Source organism: Salmo trutta, chromosome 2 (assembly GCF_901001165.1).
Source record: "Salmo trutta chromosome 2, fSalTru1.1, whole genome shotgun sequence".
Taxonomy (NCBI): Eukaryota; Metazoa; Chordata; class Actinopteri; order Salmoniformes; family Salmonidae; genus Salmo; species Salmo trutta.
In genome coordinates this window covers 36,202,946-36,222,942 of record NC_042958.1, presented here as the reverse complement: position 1 = coordinate 36,222,942, position 19,997 = coordinate 36,202,946, and the positions used below count along the sequence as shown (strand labels likewise).

At 42.9% G+C, this 19,997-nt stretch overlaps 1 protein-coding gene across 3 annotated transcripts in view; it reads left to right on the top strand.

The window, feature by feature from the left end:
- LOC115154583 (M-protein, striated muscle) overlaps positions 1-19,746 on the top strand; it is a 42,431-nt gene extending 22,685 nt beyond the window's left edge. For all 3 annotated transcript variants that reach the window (XM_029700971.1, XM_029700980.1, XM_029700961.1), the window contains 25 exons: positions 106-159; positions 439-563; positions 810-993; positions 1,403-1,577; positions 1,760-1,881; positions 5,317-5,513; positions 5,629-5,755; positions 6,122-6,306; positions 6,710-6,824; positions 6,993-7,149; positions 7,260-7,366; positions 7,522-7,566; positions 7,673-7,809; positions 7,994-8,138; positions 8,522-8,581; positions 8,681-8,748; positions 8,902-9,015; positions 13,124-13,211; positions 13,312-13,350; positions 13,558-13,663; positions 14,206-14,369; positions 14,584-14,620; positions 14,954-14,976; positions 15,167-15,222; positions 18,514-19,746. In XM_029700971.1, the coding sequence (XP_029556831.1) occupies positions 106-159; positions 439-563; positions 810-993; positions 1,403-1,577; positions 1,760-1,881; positions 5,317-5,513; positions 5,629-5,755; positions 6,122-6,306; positions 6,710-6,824; positions 6,993-7,149; positions 7,260-7,366; positions 7,522-7,566; positions 7,673-7,809; positions 7,994-8,138; positions 8,522-8,581; positions 8,681-8,748; positions 8,902-9,015; positions 13,124-13,211; positions 13,312-13,350; positions 13,558-13,663; positions 14,206-14,369; positions 14,584-14,620; positions 14,954-14,976; positions 15,167-15,222; positions 18,514-18,762 (2,879 nt within the window). In that variant the 3' untranslated portion in view covers positions 18,763-19,746. The remainder of the gene's footprint in view (positions 1-105; positions 160-438; positions 564-809; positions 994-1,402; positions 1,578-1,759; positions 1,882-5,316; positions 5,514-5,628; positions 5,756-6,121; positions 6,307-6,709; positions 6,825-6,992; positions 7,150-7,259; positions 7,367-7,521; positions 7,567-7,672; positions 7,810-7,993; positions 8,139-8,521; positions 8,582-8,680; positions 8,749-8,901; positions 9,016-13,123; positions 13,212-13,311; positions 13,351-13,557; positions 13,664-14,205; positions 14,370-14,583; positions 14,621-14,953; positions 14,977-15,166; positions 15,223-18,513) is intronic.
- Positions 19,747-19,997: the final 251 nt, after the last annotated feature.

The following is a 19,997-nucleotide window of genomic DNA, read 5'->3' as shown; positions in this document are numbered from 1 at the left end:
TGTGAGTATGTAACTTTGTGATGTCTAATAGCTTTAGTATTATGCATATCTTTTCTTGTTAGTAACTATGCATCAGTAACATTCTCCTCTTCCCATGGCCTTCAGGTACCTCTGCACCCTGGACCGGCCAGATCATTGTCACTGAGGAAGAGCCTGCAGGTAGAAAGGAAATGCTTTTGCACTCTTCAATGATGATCAATACTCTCATGCAGCTATAGTTCTAAAAATACCTACAGTGTTCTTTGATTGGAAGGATAATGAAAGCTCTAGTCTAGATCAATAGCCTGGTTTCCAGTCTGTTGCTCTTGCCAACTCCTTGTGGAATTGTCACATTTGGCTTAACAATAACAATGGAATAGGCAAGAGCACAAACTGATCTGGGACCAGGCTTTGAGATCAAACCCCTGATACATTTTCTTTCACATTACTTCCTATTAGAGGGTGTAGTGCCTGGCAGACCCAAAGAACTGGAGGTCGCTGAGGCCACCAAGAACTATGTGGTTCTGAGCTGGAAACCCCCTGGAGAGAGAGGCCACGAGGGCATCATGTACTATGTGGAGAAGGTGAGAAATAAATACCTAGATCATGTACCTTATCTGTAGCATGACTCATCTGATCAACTTAACCAACATTTCATCACTGTTATCCATAACAACCACCATATCAAAATAATTCATTAAGTAATCATAATTCTGTTATTTTTTTATTTCAGAGTCTCTATCTGGAAATAGAGTATTATATACTGTGGTACTGCAGGTTTGGAGGGTTGGAGCCCTACTCTAACTGCTTTGCGTTGCATTGTGTGTTAGTGTGTGTCCGGCACAGACAGCTGGCAGAGGGTGAACACAGAGATCCCGGTGAAGTCTCCTCGCTACGCCCTGTTTGACCTGGCTGAAGGGAAGGCCTACAGATTCCGTGTGCGCTGCTGCAACTCCGCTGGTGTGGGCGAGCCTTCAGAAGCCACCGAGGCCACCACTGTCGGGGACAAGCTGGGTGAGGGGTCACAGGTCACACTTCACACGCCACTGGCACAACCTCCAGCCCTGTAACACGAATACCTATGGACTGTATCCTAACATTCTATACAGTACGGGAAAAGTACAGAAATGTATCCACTCACTACTATACTGTAAGTCGCTCTGGATAAGAGCGTCTGCTAAATGACCAAAATGTCAAATATACACGTGTAACTCAAACCATCCTGTACATCCTGCATTTAGATCAATGCATCTATACCTCAAATTAGGATTCCGCCTAATGTGCAACCACCTCCTTATCAGTCTAACTGGTTTCTAGCAAGCTATCAAAAAAGTATTATTCTAATTTGACACACACTCATTCAAAATGGAATCCTAATGTGCTTTCATTTGATCTTAGTTGAATAAACCTCTCCTGTCCCCAGATATCCCATCTGCCCCAGGCCGTGTAGTTCCCACCAGGAACACTGCCACGTCCGTGGTGGTATCCTGGGAGGCTTCCAGGAATGCAAAGGAGCTGGTGGGATACTACATCGAGGCCAGCATCGTGGGCAGCAAAACGTTTGAGCCCTGCAACAACAAGCCTGTCAAAACCACCAGGTACAATGGTCCTTCTAAGTGTCTTCTCTGATGTTTCAATTGTTGTTTTCCAGAAATGCTGGCCATAACCATAAATTATGTTGAGCTCAAGTTTGACAAAACAATTTCCTCACTCAAATGAAAATGTATAAAAAGGAAAATCATGTCTTTCTCAAAGCGTTTCTGTGTCCTGGTACTCACAGGTTTATCTGCCACGGTCTGGTGACAGGAGAGAGCTACGTGTTCAGAGTGAAGGCACTGAACGCCGCTGGGCTCAGCGAGTGTTCTCAGGAGTCTGAGGCTATTGAGGTGAAGGCTGCTATTGGTGAGTGAGACAGAAGGTGTCATGGCACACCCTCACAACAGGATAGGATGGGAAGTGTTTTATAGGAAGAATGTGAAGAGCCACAGGCCTACACAAGGAACCTATTTTTGTTTATGTTTGATGAAATACTATGAAGGGACCTACGGTAAGGTATCGTATTATGGAAGGACCAGGGAAGCCTCTTAGCTCTATGGAGATTTGATTATTGAGTCTTATGCATATTCTTTACTGTTGTTACTTTTTAGTTTATATGTCCGTGATGAAAGAAACGCGATGTGTTGTACCGTTCTTTTTTATTTTTTTCTGTCCATCGAGACATCACATTGTCAGCTCTGTCTACCATCAGCATTAGACTCCGTCCACATGTTATTTTCTATGGTCCCCCCCACCCTGTTGAGTCATAATCTATCCCCACCCTCCCTGCACAACCTGAGGCGGGTCCAGAGTCAGGAGTTGTAGACTTCCTCTAACTTGGGTCAGTGTGATCCAACTCAGCCGTTATTACAAACCAGCCCACCTTGGTTCCTCTGTCACGCGTAATCCACCCCCTACCCAACCAACCATCCCCACCCCTTACCAGTTCTGGGCACGAGATGTCAGCCACCACCACCCCACCTGTTGTTAAAGGTACCACCCCCCACCCAACCACCAATACCCCTGATTTGCGCTGTGTGTCTGCCCGTTCTACTCACTCTCATCTGGGAGTACTAGCTCTGGTCCAGGGCATTAGTGCGGCTCAGTGTTACAAGGCGCACTAATTCCCTGGACCAGAGCTAGGGAACAGGAATACTAACCTGACTGCTCCATTACACAGTTGTCCCATAATGCCAGTTTGCGCTGTGACTAACCAGGCTTCCAGCTGTGAGACGTCACTCAGTCACTGGCAAGCTTTGTGCCGCGCAGCATGCTCTGTTCTCCCTTATGAAACACACTTAGTGACAAGGTCAATGGATTTCTCTCCACAGTCCATTACAACCAATAGCAGTTGGTAGACATAGGGCTTAGACCCATTTGTGGTAGTGTCTTACACGATGAAAGGTAAATGATACTCACAATTGAGGTGAGGTTAGTATTGTTAACCCCCCCAATAACAACTGCTCCCCGGGTCCGACGACGTGGACGTCGATTAAGGTAGCCCCCCCTCACCTCTGATTCAGAGGGGTTGGGTTAAATGCGGAAGACACATTTTCGGTTGAATGTATTCAGTTGTGCAACTGACTAAGTATCCCCTTTACTTCCTTTGTTAGGGAACTTTTCTATCACACATGTTATCAGAATATATTAGGAAAGAATAGCTATACCATAGATCTTACTCATAACAATTTCCAATAGTTGTTTCCCAGTACATACACTTGATCAGTTTAGGCCATGTAGTGCATATAATGAAATCCACTGGCATATAGTGTGGCTTTTTCATGAAGGGTTGGCGCAAAGCCCGCACACACTCACTTTCTCCCCTCACACACTCGTGCTTTGTCTTTTAACTCCGCAAATTGCTTCCTCACGCAGATGTCACTTGTTGGTCATCTTGTCTTCATTTTTCATAGTCTGTCAGATGAAGATATTTTACTGCATTTGATAGGGTATTGGTAACATTTCTTGCTCTCTCTACCTTCTGAGTGTTCTGATTTGAGCTGTTTGGTAGTGTGAATGGTTGTTCTTCTTTGCCTGTGTAAAATGGCTTTCGCTTTTCTCTGCTAACTCCTTGTAGGGGGCGGTATTCCTCACGGTGTGTTGCCGGAGGGGGAGTTACCAACGGGTGGTAACGTGGGCGGACTAACCGAGCACACGCCACACTGGACATGAGGCTGTTCAGTTACCCCCTTACACTACGCTGAAGTTCAATGCTCAGACTGACAGTGTGCCTGTGGCAGGGGCTGCAGTAATTTAAAGCAAGGGAGGCAGTCTGACCTGGTCACAGAGCCAGGCCAAGACCTCAGATGAGGTTAAAGTGCCAGTGACCAGGCAAACACATAAGTCCTCTGTAGATGCTTCAGCCAAACAGGGGACAGAGAAAGAATCAGCCCAGGACAGACTCAGGTGAGAACATGTACATTTTAGTAGACACTTTTATCCAGAGTGATTTTAAGGTAGTGAGTGCATACATTTTCGTACTGGTTCCCCGTGGGAATCAAACCTACAACCCTGGCGTTGCAAGCACCATGCTCTACCAACTGAGCTACACAGGACTACCCTCAGTCAGGCCACGCCAACCCTTACATCATCAAATCATCCAAAATAAAATGTCATCTTTTCCCCTCCAAGGATTTTTGTTCCTGTTTTTAAGCAGTTTTTTTATCTGTCTTGAAATGTGAATAATTTGTATCACTTTTTTTAATTTGTATTTTTTTTAAAATAATCTGCCACTGTAATATTAGTATAGTGGTCACAGTTTGAACGTATGTGGTTCTACTGTAATATTCACAGGTAAATCATTAAAACAATATTTATAGTGAAAGTATTCAACTGGTAAAATTCTGTTTTTATCCTAAGATAAGTTTCTATAACAGCTTTCACAGGTTTAACTACACCGTCATGTGGCCTTTCAGGCTATCTACTGGCCACCTCTAGCACAGGGCTGCCCCACACACACACACACACAGGGGGGCTTTTGGTCCTCCCTCCACACCCTCAGTGTTCAGGCACTGTGCTGACCACCTCTCAACTTACTGTAGCCTGGCTGGCTCACACACACTCTGGGCTCTTTTGGCCCACCGTCACCTTGGGAGATCAGTGCACATGAACACACACAGGCACTTCGACATAGCTGGAGCTAGCCTATCACAGCTTGTCTCTGAAGTGGGTCAGCCAATCACAAGACAGAAATGGACACCTATGACCTGAGACCTTTTTGGTAGTGTACTTCCAAGTCAGATTCTTCGCCATACCCCACCCCCAAATTATGGAGAACGCCATGTCCATGCGACTGTGACAGGTCAATTTATTATATGTAATATTATCCAGTCAGCTGTATGCTCTCCCTCTATTGAAGACGCCCCCCCCCCCCCCCCCCCCCCCCACACGAAGACCAGCCACTGAGGTCATATGTGTCCTCACAACTCCTGTGGCTAAAATATTTTGTCCGATTCAGTCCAGGTCCCTGAAATGTGTGTCCCCATAATTTTGTCAATGTGTTATGACATAGTGTCTAGTTGAACCATAGCTTAAGGTGAAAGGTTATCTTCACACTGGTTGAATCAATGCTGTTTCATTTCAATGAAATTACGTGGAACCAATGTGGAGTAGACGTTGAATTGACGTCTGTGCCCGGTGGAATGTTCAGAAATGTACAAGGGAATGAGTGCCCAATACTTGCTCTAAGAAAAGAGAATGTTAGCAGGTCTAAGTGATGGAAGACTGAAGCTCAACCACTATGACTTCATAGTGTCAGAGTTGACACAGCATGATGCTAACTGGAGTCCTCTGCTGTTCCAGCGTCCCCTACTCCACCCTATGGCATCAGCATTCTGGAGTGCGTGCGGGACTCTATGGTGTTGGCTTGGAAGCAGCCCACCTTCATCGGTGGTGCTGACATCACCGGCTACTTCGTGGACTACCGTGAGGTCATCAATGGGGTGCCAGGGAAGTGGCACGAGGCCAATGTCAAGGCTGTTAGCGACCGAGCCTACCGAGTGAGTCAGCCATTTTTGCTTCTTTGGGATTTCGCTGCCCTCTTTAACCTGAATTTTCAGCCACCTTTTGTCATATCGGGAGAAAAGGGAGAATGATTTTTCACTGTCTGTCCAGGTGTCCGACTTGAAGGAGAACAGGAAGTACCAGTTCCAAGTGCGCGCTGCCAACATGGCAGGCGTGGGCATCCCGTCTCTGCCCAGTGAGACGTTTATCTGTGAGGAGTGGACCATTGCTGTGCCAGGTGGGTAGTGCCAATAACATTCACTTGCAAACCTGAGCAAGTATGATAATTACACTTTAACATATAACAATTTAATAACACATCACAGTACAAGTTATACCTCAAAGATGTGTAAAACATTTTTTTTAAATGAAATAATTGACTTGTATTATAACTTTTTGTGGTAATAGTCTGTTGAAGCTTGCATGCACAGGGACATTATTTATGTACATTGCCTTGTCTATGCTTGTGTCCCAAATGGCAGCCCTATGGCCCCTGGTCAAAAGTAGTGCACTACAAAGGGAATAGGGTGCGAGTTGGGACACTATCCTATATTATGTCCGTGTTCTAGGAACTCTGAAACCAATTACCCCTAATTTCCCACAGGACCTCCCCATGATCTGCAGGTGACAGAGGTGCGCGCCAACACTCTGGTGTTGCTCTTTAAGCCACCAGTGTACCAGGGCCGTGACCCAGTAAATGGATTCTACATTGACATTAAGGAGGCTGATGCTGAGGAGGAGGCCTGGAGAGGAGTCAATGAGAAGGCTATCTCCACTAACTACATGAAGGTCAGGACCCTATCCACTCCAATCGCTCCCGGGTAAAGTTTCCCCTGTAACAGATTTAGGATCAGCTTCCCCCTCCCCCAATACTAACCTTAACTGTCGAAAATGCAGAATTGACCCAGGATCAGCGTCTAGGGGCAGCTACACCATTTCTATCCACTTAGTCAATCGTACCATTGAGCAGACATTCTAATTAAAAATTTGAATCCAGATTGTGTGATGCAATATGGTGACATAGTCTACTTGTAAATACGATGTGATTGGTGGTGTTTGGCAGTTAGAGGGTGTCCTCCGTGTAAAGTGATTTTCAACACTACTGCTTTTCTATGTGAGAAAGTTTGTCTCAGTAGTAACATATTTGATGTATGTGACTAACATGTCTATAATGTGACTCTTTCATGAACAGATTAAGATTCTAAAGGAGGGGGAGACCTATGTGTTTCGTGTGCGTGCTCAGAATAAGGCAGGTGTAGGAAAGGCCTCTGAGCCCACAGAACCAGTCCTGGCTGAAACCAAACCAGGTAAGACCATGTTAAAGACCCCTCAACAGAGCAGGTGGGAGAGAGAGCTGGACAGAGAATGACATTGTTATACCAGTAAAGTCATACCTTTAAGTCATCTTGCACCTTTGCATATTTGTGTATTTTAAGTCTCCAGCCATATTTGACTCTTGTTGTGTTCTCTCTCAGGCACTACGGAAATTGTTGTGGACATTGATGATGATGGAGTGATATCCATGAACTTTGCCTGCTCAAACCTGACTCCAGACTCCAAATTCGTGTGGTCCAAGAACTACAAAGAGATCACTGACGAAACCCGCATTACTGTGGCGACCAGTGGGGAGAAGTGTGTGTGTGTGTGTGTGTGTGTGTGTGTGTGTGTGTGTGTGTGTGTGTGAAAGAATATAAGGTTCTCTAACGTTTCTACAGTAGCCTGTGTTAATTGTCTCCCCTCAGGTCCAAGGCCATCTTTAACATGCCTGCTGAGGATGACATTGGCATTTACTCTTGTGCTGTCACCCACACCAATGGCGAATCCTCCAGCTACACCCTCTCAGCAGAGGGTGAGTCCCACTCTGTGTCCGTGGTACTGTAACACTGTCCACGTTATCACTTTGGAAGCTAACTTAGCAGGCTAAGAGGTTAGCAGAGCTCCATTGCTCCTGGTTTCATTTCTACTTTCTAATGTCTGATTAATCTTTGTGTCCTTTTTTGACAGAGTTGAGAAAGCTGCTGGAGATCAGCCATGACCACAAATTCCCCAGTAAGTAACATATTATTACCGATGTTCTCAATTTTCTTCATTATTACATGTTCCTCCGTCCGTGCTCTCACGTACTGTTGCACTTTCCTTCTTTTTCCCCCTCCAGTTATTCCCTTGAAGACCGAGCTGGCTGTGGAGCTGCAGGAGAAGGGCAGAGTTCGCTTCTGGCTGCAGGCTGAGAAGATCTCTGCTAATGGCAAAATACAATATGTGTTTAACGACAACACTCTCTCCCAGGGAGAGGTAAGTTGGCACGCTTTGGGACTGAAATAAAAATACTCTCCGACATGCTTGTAAAAGAGGTCTTCTGACCTCAGACTTCTTGGATGAATAAATAAATAGAATAAAACTACTGTAATTGATGCTGTTCAGGTAAAGTATATTAGACAATACTGAAAATGCTCTGTCTATGCCCTTTGCTTTTCAGAAATACAAGATGAACTTTAACAAGGACACAGGTGTGATTGAGATGATCATGGAGTCTCTGCTCCAAGAAGACGAGGGAACCTTCACCTTCCAGCTGCAGGATGGCAAAGCCACCAACCAGTCCAGCCTGGTGCTGATTGGAGAAGGTAGGATTAACTCCAGCTGTGCTTTTTTCCTCCTCCAATTACCTTCCATCATTCTCACTCTCGCCTGAATGCCAGTTTGTGCTATCATGCCAACTCCTTGCCACTCATTGTCATGGCTTGACAAGTACAGCAATGGAGTAGGCAATAGCACAGACACCCTCTGTTATAAAGAAAAAAACAAGCCCCACTATGGATCAGAAGTTAGATCTTAACATATTCCACTAGGGGGCAGTAAAAGATTACTATGAATGAACTACATACAAATGTATGAAAAATGTATTTGTTAAAATAATATCCACGTCAATGTACATAACACATCATAGAAACTATTTTACAAGAAAGATTAATATGATTGTAGATACAGTTTTGTTTCCTTTTCCCAGTGTTCAAACAGCTGCAGAAGGAGTCTGAGTTCATGTGCAAAGAGTGGCACAGAAAGCAAGGTATGGGATTTCTTTTTAATTAAGAAAATAGAATAGCGGTATGTTATGACACAATATTGGAGACTACTGAATAGTTCCTGCTTTGTTTTTCTTTTTCAGGTCCTCATTTTGTTGAGTACTTGAGTTATGAAGTGACCCCAGAATGCTGTGTTTTCCTGAAGTGCAAGGTAGGAAAAGAACACACAATGTGAAGTATGGGTTTTTATGAAAATAGATCAGCTCAGCTCTCAACTTTCCAGATGAGTTGGTATTGCCAGTGTGCAGCCGGGCAACATCTGGACAACAACCTGAACATTATAGGTGTCTTTCGCCTCCCGTAGGTTGGAAACATAAAGAAGGAGACCGTTGCATTGTGGTACAAGGATGGGCGTGAGGTCAAGGGAGACGGGAATCTCACCTTCACAGAGGGAGTGCTCAACCTGGAGATTGCTCAGGTGAGACGAATTCTAAAGTTGTTTCATGCCCCTCATACATGAGAAATTACAGGGACTGTAAGGCCATACTGCACAACACCTGTCTTTACAGCTTAGAGAGTATTGTTTTGCAGATTTCTGTATACTATTTGAATGGCTCTTGTGTACATTATAGGCTAGATAAAGGTTGGAAAATATCATATTTCAATGATTATACGGCACATGTATTAACATACTATGTATTGAATGTTTAGTGATGTGTTATGCAAACATTATTATGGGTTGTACATTTGCATACTGTATGTAACTATGAAACTGCATCATCATTGCACATCTCTATGTTCATATATCATAAATACTGTTCCTCACACGTCATGGATACTATCTTCTGGCTACAAGATTCATTGGTGATAAGTTGAGCATAAGGTGGTCTATTGAGGTTGTGACCCTGTGAAAAGTTATTTTACAGTAATCTTAAAAAATATCTTTATACAATAGCCTAATACGTCACTCTTAACTGAATTTATCAACATTTCTCTCATTTCCCGTCCCAGCATCTAACCCAACCCTATGAGGGGCTAGCTATGTGTTCTATGGAGAATAATGCATGACGTGGATGGTGAACCATTATTTTCCAGAGAACGTATAGAGCCCCAAGTTGATTATACCACGCTATAATATAACAATTATTGATCATAACATCTTCAGAAATCAGTGATTCTGACAGCTTTTGGGGCACATTCTTATCACACTTCTGTAAATAATTTAACATCCTTATACAGTACCAGTCAAAAGTTTGGACACCTACTCATTCCAGGGTTTTTCTTTATTTTTACTATTTTCTACATTGTAGAATAATAGTGAAGACATCAAAACTGAAATGACACATATGGAATCACGTAGTAACCAAAAAAATCTAAATATATTTGACATTCTTCAAAGTAGCCACCCTTTGCCTTGATGACACCATCACACCACCTCTTCCATGCTTCACGGTGGGAACCACACATGCGGAGATAATCCGTTCACCTACTCTGAGTCTCACAAAGACAAGGCGGTTGGAACCAAAAATCTCAAATTTGGACTCATCGGACTAAAGGACAGACTTCCACCGGTCTAATGTCCATTGCTCGTGTTTCTTGGCCCAAGCAAGTCTCTTCTTATTATTGGTGTCCTTTAGTAGTGGTTTCCTTACAGCAAATTGACCACGAAGGCCTCATTCACGCAGTCTCCTCTGAACAGTTGATGTTGAGATGTGTCTGTTACTTGAACTCTGTGAAGCATTTATTTGGGCTGCAATCTGAGGTGTAGTTAAAGTAACTCTAATGAACTTATCCTCTGCAGCAGAGGTCTTGCTTTCCTGTGGCTTGATGGTTTTTGCGACTGCATTTGAAGAAACTTTCAAAGTTCTTAATTTTCCAAATTGACTGACCTTAATTTCTTAAATTAACAATGGACTATCATTTCTCTTTGCTTATTTGAGCTGATCTTGCCATAATATGGATGTGGTCTTTTACCAAATAGGGCAATCTTCTGTATACCACCCCTACCTTGTCACAACACAACTGATTGGCTCAAACGCATTAAGAAGGAAAGGAATTCCACAAATGAACTTTTAACAAGGCAACCCTGTTAATTGAAATGCATTCCAGGTGACTACCTCATGAAGCTGGTTGTGAGAATGCCAAGAGTGTAAAGCTGTCAAGGCAAAGGGTGGCTACTTATATTTTGATTTGTTTAACACTTTTTTGCTACTTTATGATTCCATATGTGTTATTTCATAGTTTTGATGTCTTCACTATTATTATACAATGTAGAAAATAGTAAAAATAAAGACAAACCCTGGAATGAGTATGTGTTCTGAAACTTTTGACTGTGTGAGCTTCTAAAAGCCAATGAGGAGATGGGAGAGGCAGGACTTTCACGGCGTTCAGCGTCACAAATAGAACTGACTTCTATTTTAGCGCTTGGCAACACAGACGCTCGTTGGCGCGCTTGAGCAATGTGGGTGCAATGATTGAATAACGTGAATGTGTACATTTATTTTGCAACGCTCGCGCACGTAAAAGCGGCAAGGACTTTTCACAAAACTGCATTCAGCAAACGATGGAATTGCAAGAGCTAGCTATGTATTGTCCCACAAAATTGCTAAACATATCAAGCCATTCGCTGAGGGTGAATTCATTAAAGAATGTTTTTAATTGACTCGGCAGCAATGCTTTGCCCCGATAAGAAAGAGCTGTTTGAAAATGTTTCCCTGTCAAGATGAACAGTGACACAGCATGTTGAGGACATCGCAGAGAATATGGAACAGCAGTTGAAAGACAAGGTCAAGTATTTCATCTATTTCTCCTTGGTCCTGGATGAGAGCAGTGATGCACGTGACACGGCGCAGTTGTTGATATTCTCTCGAGGCAAAACCCCAGAACCCCAGACTTTGAAATTACACAGGAGCTCGCTTCAGTGCAGTCAATGAAGAACACAACCACAGGGAAAGATTTATTGGAGGAGGTTAATAAGTGTGTGGCAAAGCTGGGACTGAGTTTTGAAAAGTTATCCAGTGTGACCACTAACGGGTGCTCAAACTTGACAGGAAAAAAACATTGGCCTTTTGAAAAGGATACAAGATCAAGTAGCTGAGCTGAACCCAGATGAGAAAAGTATTTTCCTGCATTGCATTACTCATCAGGAGGTGCTCTGTAAATGTGTTCTGAAAATGAGCCATGTTGTGGATAGTCACTAAAGTGGCAAAATCTTTAAACCACAGGCAGTTTGTCTCTCTGTTGGAAGAGACAGTCGGGCCATGCAGGTCTCCCCTACCACAGAAATGTTAGATGGCTGAGTTTGGGGAAGGTGCTTAAAATGGTGTAGGAGTTTTGCAAATGAAAGTAAAATATGTGGATTTCCCTCAACTGCAAGATAAATGGCTGATTTTGCCTCCACTGTGGCCATCATGGCCCTCATGAATCAACTGAATTTGAAACTACAAGGGAAGGGCCTTTTTGTACTTCAGATGTACAGCCTTGTCAAAGCCTTCAAGAGAAAATTACTCCTCCTGACCCGCCAAGTAGAAGCCAACAATCTCACCCACCTTCCGACACCACTAGTCTGTTCAGATGACCAGCGGGAGAAGTATACATCGCTGCTGCGTGCTTTGAACGGTGAGTTTTCTCATCGTTTTGAGGATTTTGAAGTGTTGGAAAATGACATGGTGTTGGTTTCCTCTCCTTTCACCTTCAATGTGGATAACGCTCCCACTGACCTGCAACTTGAGCTTATCGATCTTCAGTCTGATGCAGTGATTGGAGAACTATTCAAAACAATGTCACTGACGAGGTTCTATGCATCTCTCGATGAACAAAACTTTCTAAAGATTGAGTCATGCTCAGATGTTTGCACCAACCTATGTATGTGAACAGACATTTTCAGTAATGAAATATAACAAGTCAAGGCACAGATCATCTCTTACTGACTCTCACCTCTCAGAAATCCTGCGCATAGCAACGTCAGAAACTATACCTGACTTCACTGCTCTAGTCAATGCCCATCAGAGACTTCACTCCTCACACTGATAGAGTAGTTTAAATGGAATGTTGAGCTCTCTCTTTCTTGTGTTTTTGTAAACACCCGTTAACAAGAGTTCTGTCCGTGGTGCTGAATGCACAGTGTACTTTTCCCTTCGTGTAGTTCATTACATGTTTAATAATGAACATACCTACCAAAAGGAGAACATGGATGTGGTTTATTTCTGTGCATGTTAAAAAAGTTAAATAAGTAGCATATCTGGACGTGATTTACAGTAGATATATCTGTCAACACAGTCATGCACATTATGTATAATCATGTAATGTGATTCTGGCCTGCGATGGCAAAAATATATTCTAATGTGGTCTTCCATGGAAAATAATTGCCTAGCCCTGCCAAAAGTGGTCATTCTGCCATCTTCTTGTTTTTTTTGTTTTGAGAATGCTTTTTTTTTGCTTTCGTATCCTATAAATGTGTGTCCTGCAGCACCCATAGCAGGGGAGAAAAGCTTGTCTTTTCTCTTGAGATTTTCATTTTCTTCCTTCACAAAATGGTGGCTGTGCATTTTTTAGATGTGTGTCTCAAACCTTGCCTTCTCTTATAGATCTCAAAGAAGGATGCCGGTGTCTATGAGATTGTTATGAAGGATGACAGAGGGAAGGACACATCTACGTTGAATCTGACAGAACAAGGTGACTAAACCCTCAAAGCCATACCTCATTGTGTGTACAGTAACGCCACAAGTCTGTCATTTTTAAAAAGTTATATTATTGTCACATTTCTGTTCTCCAGGTTTCAGAGACTTGATGAATGAAATGTTCAGTCATATCGGTAAGTACATGTTTCACTGTAGTAGAAGCGTCATATTAAGTTTTACTTGTGTTCAAAACATCCCTAAAGTGTCCCTCTGTAAAGTTGAGCTGTGTAACATTTTGCTGTGTAAAGTCTTTAATGTTGCACTGTAACATTTCTATAATGTTGCACTTTGTAACTTCTCTATAATGTTGCACTGTGTAACGTCTTTGTAAACTCCGCTAGCCAAGTCCTCCACCGCACTGAAGATCCAGAGCACAGAAGAGGGCATCAGATTGTACTCCTTTGTCAGCTACTACAACGAAGCACTCCAGGTCACCTGGCACCACAAGTGTGTACTCTCCTTACTTCTCTGTGTTTATGTGTGTCAGTGGAGGCTGGTGGGAGGAGCTATATGAGGACGGCCTCATTTTAATGTCTGGAATGGATTCATTGAAACGTAGTCCAACGTGGTTCCCATATGTTTGATTCTGTTCCATTAATTCCATTCCAGCCATTACAATGAGCCCGACCTCCTATAGCTCAACCCACCAGCCTCTGGTGTGTGCGCATGTAGCACATGAAGACTTACTACTCAGCCTGAAGTGTCCCTACTTGCACTGCCATATAGCTAGCTTTTCGGTGGCGCCGACTTGGTAAGACGCTTTGGGATGTCGGTCACGTGTGCTAGCAAGGCAGAGGTCCTGGGTTTCGAGCCTTGGTGTGAGGTGAATCAGGAGGAAACGGTACTCGTTAAGCAAGCAGTGTGAAGTCCGTTACACGCATGTGTCTGCATGTGTGAGTATATTTGCAAGTAAATTTAACTGTGAGGTGTGTGTTGTCTGATGCAGCCTATATGTGTGTAAGTCAATGATCTGTTTTCCTCTCTCGTAGGGATTCAGCGATAGCCTTCACAGACCGCATTAAGAGTGGTGTGGTAGGAGAGCAGCTGTGGCTACAGATCACAGAGCCCACAGAGAAAGACAAGGGCAAATATGCCATTGAGTTCCATGATGGGAAGGGTGGTCTGAAGAGGACTGTGGAGTTGGCCGGCCAGGGTGAGACTACATCTGCTTCCCAAATTGCACCCTATATTCCCTATATAGTGCTCTAATTTTGACAAGGGCCCATAAGGCTGTGGTCAAAAGTAGTACACTATGTTGGGAAAAGGGTGCCATTTGGGATACGGCCTACACCTGCGTTTGAATTAGGCAGCTTCCCACTACACCAATGCTTTGATTGGCTTACTAACCTCTTTTGTTTTTATTGCAGCATTTGATGACGCATATGCTGAGTTCCAGAGGCTCAAGTAAGTGACTTAAAATGTGTGGATTTTTGTATATACATAAAAAATAAAAAAATACACATTGTGTAAGCCTATCTACATGTTGTGGACGTGTCAGTAAGTACTGTCCTTCTTTTCATGTCATTGCTATTTTTGGTGTTCCTCCCTGTTTGCCCAGCCACTCTCTCTTTGCATGTACTGTTTAAATATCAGGCAGTCTCTGACAGGACTTGAGGAAGGGAAGTGGGTAGACAGATGAAGTCTTTACTTAGACACGTTTCCTGTCTCCAAACACATTCTCTGCATTCGTTTCTCTTATCTTTGTTCTTCAATTTGTTCTGTCTCTTCCATTGTCAGAGCGGCCGCAATTGCAGAGAGAAGTAAGTTCTCACTCTCTGTCACACACACACACACACACACACACACACACACACACACACACACACACACACTTCAACTTTTAAAAACGTTATTATAAGATGGGGATGAGAGGACTGCCCACTGTAGTGGGTACTGATATTTTCAAACTGATCTGAGCTCAGTGGCCTAATTTGGTCCTCCTTTTTTCAGATCGTGCTCGTGTGGCAGGAGGCCTGCCTGATGTTGTCACCATACAGGAGCTCAAGGTAACCATGTCTGGATGGATCTGGATCTGTCGACGCATGTCCACAGTCCCAAACTGGCCATGCAGGCTTGATAGTGTATGACACTACTATGGCTGCATCTGAAATGGTACCTGTAATAGGGATTTTCAAAGTGAATAAAAGAGCAGAACAATCACAGACAGTCAATCGGGTTTAATACAAGTTGCAACAGGGAGGCACCTCCAGAACAGAAGCAGAGAAAATGTCTAGTGTGCTCTCTCTGAGAAGGCCCTTATATATTAATCACACAGCACCGAATGTTCTGTAAACACCAGCCTATCAGGCTTGTAGAAAATCATAACATCAGCTGATACAGAATCCCACAGTGTCACAGATACATTATCAGTGTGTCCTCGAATCTAGTCTGGTGTCAAACTTTAAACATAACTTTCAACACTGGCAGACATTTGATACTGGCAGTTAAACAGGTCAATACTTAGTATCAACAGATAATTATAGACTAACGGGTGTAACGTAACGAATTATAACTACTGTCATTACTGTAATTGAATAGCATTTATCTTGATGAAACTACGCTGGCGAGTAAATAATCCACCTCTACCCTCTGTTCTATTGGCGAATGTACAATCACTGGAGAACAAACTGGACGGGCTCCGTTCGAGACTATCCTAACAATGTGACCTGAAGAACTGTAATATCCTATGTTTCTCTGATATTTGGCTGAATTAAAAACATGGATAATATTCTAGCTGGTTATTCTATGCATCGGCAGGGTAGAACGGCAGCGTCGGGTAAGCTCAAGGGGAGTGGCGTGGGTCTCTTTGTTAACAACAGCTGGTGCACAATAGTTAATATTAAGGAAGTCTCGAGGTTCTGTTCGCCTGAGTTAGAATGCCTCATGATAAGCTGTAGACCATACTATTTACTAAGAGTTTTCATCCATATTTTTCGTAGCTGTCTTTTTACCAACACAAACCGATGCTGGCATTAAGACCGCACTCAATGAGCTGTATATAAGCAAACAAGAAAATGCTAATCCAGAGGCAGCACTCCTAGTGGCCCGTGATTTTAATGCAGAAAAACTGAAATCTGTCAACTCATTTCTACTGGCATGTCACCTGAGCAACTAGAGGCGGAAAAAACTCCTTTACTCCAAGCACACAAACAAAGCTCTCCCTCGTCCTCCATTTGGTAAATCTGACCATAATTCTATCCTCATGATTCCTGCATACAAGCAAAAACTCAAACAGGAAGTACCAGTGATACGCTCAATACGGATGTGGTCTGATGAAGCGGATGCTAAGCAACAGGACTGTTTTGCTAACACAGACTGAAATATGTTCCGTGACTCATCCGATGGCATTTAGGAGTTTACCACATTCATTTAATAAGTGCATCAACGACATTGTCCCCATGGCGCAAATATCCCAAACAAAAGCCATGGATTACAGGCAACATCTGCACTGAGCTAAAGGCTAGAGCTGCTTCTTTCAAGGAGAACCCTCCGACGAACCATCAAACATCAATACAGGACTAAGATTGAATCCTACTACACTGGCTCTTACACTCGTCAGATGTGGCAGGGCTTGCAAAATCATTACAAAGGGAAAAACTAGCCGCGAGTTGCCCAATGACACAAGCCTACCAGATGAGCGGAATGTCTTCTATGCTCGCTTCGAGGTAAGCAACACTCAACCATACATGAGAACACCAGCTGTTCCGGACGACTGTGTGATCACGCTCGCAGTAGCCGATGTGAGTAAGATGGATTACCAGGACGCATACTCGGAGCATGTGCTGACCAGCTGGCAAGTGTCTTCACTGACATTTTCAACCTCTCCCTGACCCAGTCTGTAATACCTACATGTTTCAAGCAGACCACCATAGTGCCCAAGTAACCTGCCTAGATGACTAATGCCCCATAGCACTCACGTCGGTAGCCATGAAGTGCTTTGAAAGGCCGGTCATGGCTCACATCAACACCATCATCCCGGAAACCCTAGACCCACTCCAATTCACATACAGCCCCAACAGATCCACAGATGACGCAATCTCAATCGCACTCCACACTGTCCTTTCCCACTTGGACAAAAGGAACACCTACACTACTGTTCAAAAGTTTGGGGTCACTTAGAAATGTCCTTGTTTTTGAAAAAGCACATTTTTGTCAATTTTTTTAAATAACATCAAATTGATCAGAAATACAGTGTACATATTGTTAATGTTGTAAATGACTATTGTAGCTGGAAACGGCAGATTTTATAATGGAATATCTACATAGGCGTACAGAGGCCCATTATCAGCAACCATCACTACTGTGTTCCAATGGCACGTTATGTTAGCTATTCCAAGTTTATACTTTTTAATGGCTAATTGATCATTAGAAAACCCTTTTGCAATTATGTTAGCACAGCTGAAAACTGTTGTGCTGATGAAGGAAGCAATATAACTGGCCTTCTTTAGACTAGTTGAGTATCTGGAGCATCAGCATTTGTGGGTTCGATTACAGGCTCAAAATGGCTAGAAACAAAGCCCTTCTGAAATTTGTCAGTCTATTGTTCTGAGAAATTGCCAAGAAACTGAAGATGTTGTACAACGCTGGGTACTACTCCCTTCACAGGACAACGCAAAACGTCTCTAACCAGAATAGAAGAGGAGTGGGAGGCCCCGGTGCACAACTGAGCAAGAGGACAAGTACATTAGAGTGTCTAGTTTGAGAAACAGACGTCTCACAAGTTCTCAACTGAGGGAAAAAAAGCCATATCTCAGACTGGCCAATAAAAAGAAAAGATTAAGATGGGCAAAAGAACACAGTATATTTTTGACAAATCGTTTTTTTTTTTTTTTACATTCAGATATGCCTTTTTTAAAGTTTTATTTTATTTTTATGATTTACTTTTTGAGGAAAATGTCATTAAAGTAACAGTGCTTATACTTGAGTAGGATATTTCAGTACTCTTTCCACCCCTGGGCGCAAAACTACTTCATTAAATATGGTACTTAAAGATGCATGGTTAACTTCTCTTTCCATTCCCCAAGGGAATGCATCGGTGTGCATCTCCCCGCACACACAATCATGTTTATTATATATCAAATACAGGAAAAGGATAACTCAAATAATTTCCCATTACAGTACCCTAGTATTCCCTACATAGTGCACTACATTTGATCAGAGCTCTTGTCAAAAGTAGTGGACTATAGAGGGAATAGGGTGCCATTTCGGACGTACCCTACTGTATATGTATTTGAGCCATAGATCATAAGGTGTGATCCTCTCTCTCTCTCACTCTCTCTCACTCTCACTCCCACCAGGCCCTGAACCTGACCTGTAACATTTCAGGCGACCCAGTACCTGAGGTCGTCTGGCTGAAGAACGAGAGGGAGATTGTGTCAGACGACCACTACATCATGAAGTTCGAGTCGGGGAAGTACGCCAGCTTCACCATCACCACGGTGAACACAACAGACTCGGGCAAGTACAGCATCCTGGTGAAGAACAAGTACGGCACAGAGAGCGCAGACTTCACCATAAGTGTCTTCAGCCCCGACAGCAAGAAATAAGGGAGAAAGAAAGAAGGCCGGCAAGAAATAAGGGAGACCTCAATCTTTGCGTAAATATCATGTGTAAAAAAACAGATTGAGTCCTGAGCATTGGTTTGAGATGGTTTGAGATGGTTTTTATGGTACTATACACAGTATTTAACAGTTTGAAAAGGTGTATCGTTTTACTCTGAGCATGAAATGTCCAAAGGTTCAGAGAGAAATCAGAGAAGAGCTGTTTCAGCATTTTATCTTTCAGAATTACAAAAAAACATATACTATACTAAAGGTCCAATCGTCCTTTATCTTGACACAACTATGAGTTTAGTTATACAGTCATAGCAATTTCCCCATGTATTACAATTAAGGCTGTCAGAGTTAATCAGCTAACTCGAGTTAACGTTTTGTAATTTTAGTGCACACTAATCGCATTGTCTGAAAGCGTTCAAAATACACTGAAAACATCACCTATACAGCAAAACAAGTTACATTAGGTTAAAGAAAGTGTGCTTAATTCATCTACTTGATTTTGCTTACTGTTACTTTGGAAAAAATCAAAGACAAATGTTAAAATACAGCTCAATTTGAGCAAATTCAGAATTTGTCATTAATCACAGCAAATCCTGGAATTAACTCGATTACATGTTTTCATCGTTTGACAGCCCTAATTACAATATCCCACTGGGCACACACTGGTTGAATCAATGTTTCCACACCATTTCAATGAAATTAAGTTGAACCAACATGGAACAGACATTAAATTGACATCTGTGCCCAGTGGGATGTTGCTATAGCTAAAAAATATGAATTCAAATTACTCAGTAGTGTTATTACATCACTCCTTCTGTCACTGTAGTGATTATGACTCCACTTCCTTGAATTATGACACCATGCCCTCTGATTATGACATCACTTTCCCTGACACTTAGTAGTGATTATGAAATCACTTCCTCTGTCCCGTCCCACGAGAAGGGCTAATAAAATGGAGCATGTATTTCCTCACCACCTCTGTTTTCACTGCATTGTTCCCTCTCTATGGCACCCCACTCTTCATTCTCCGTTCTCTCCCTCCACTCTTCACTCTTTTCTTCAGTCTCCTTTTCACCATTCACTCCTGGTCCCTTGTCTGATATTGTCTGTTGGTCATCTAGTCTCCGAAGGCCAAGAAGGCATCTATCAGGAACATACACACACTTCTCTCCTTACACTAGGGAGTGAAACTCAACTCCTTGAGGACTGCACCCCTGCTGATTTGT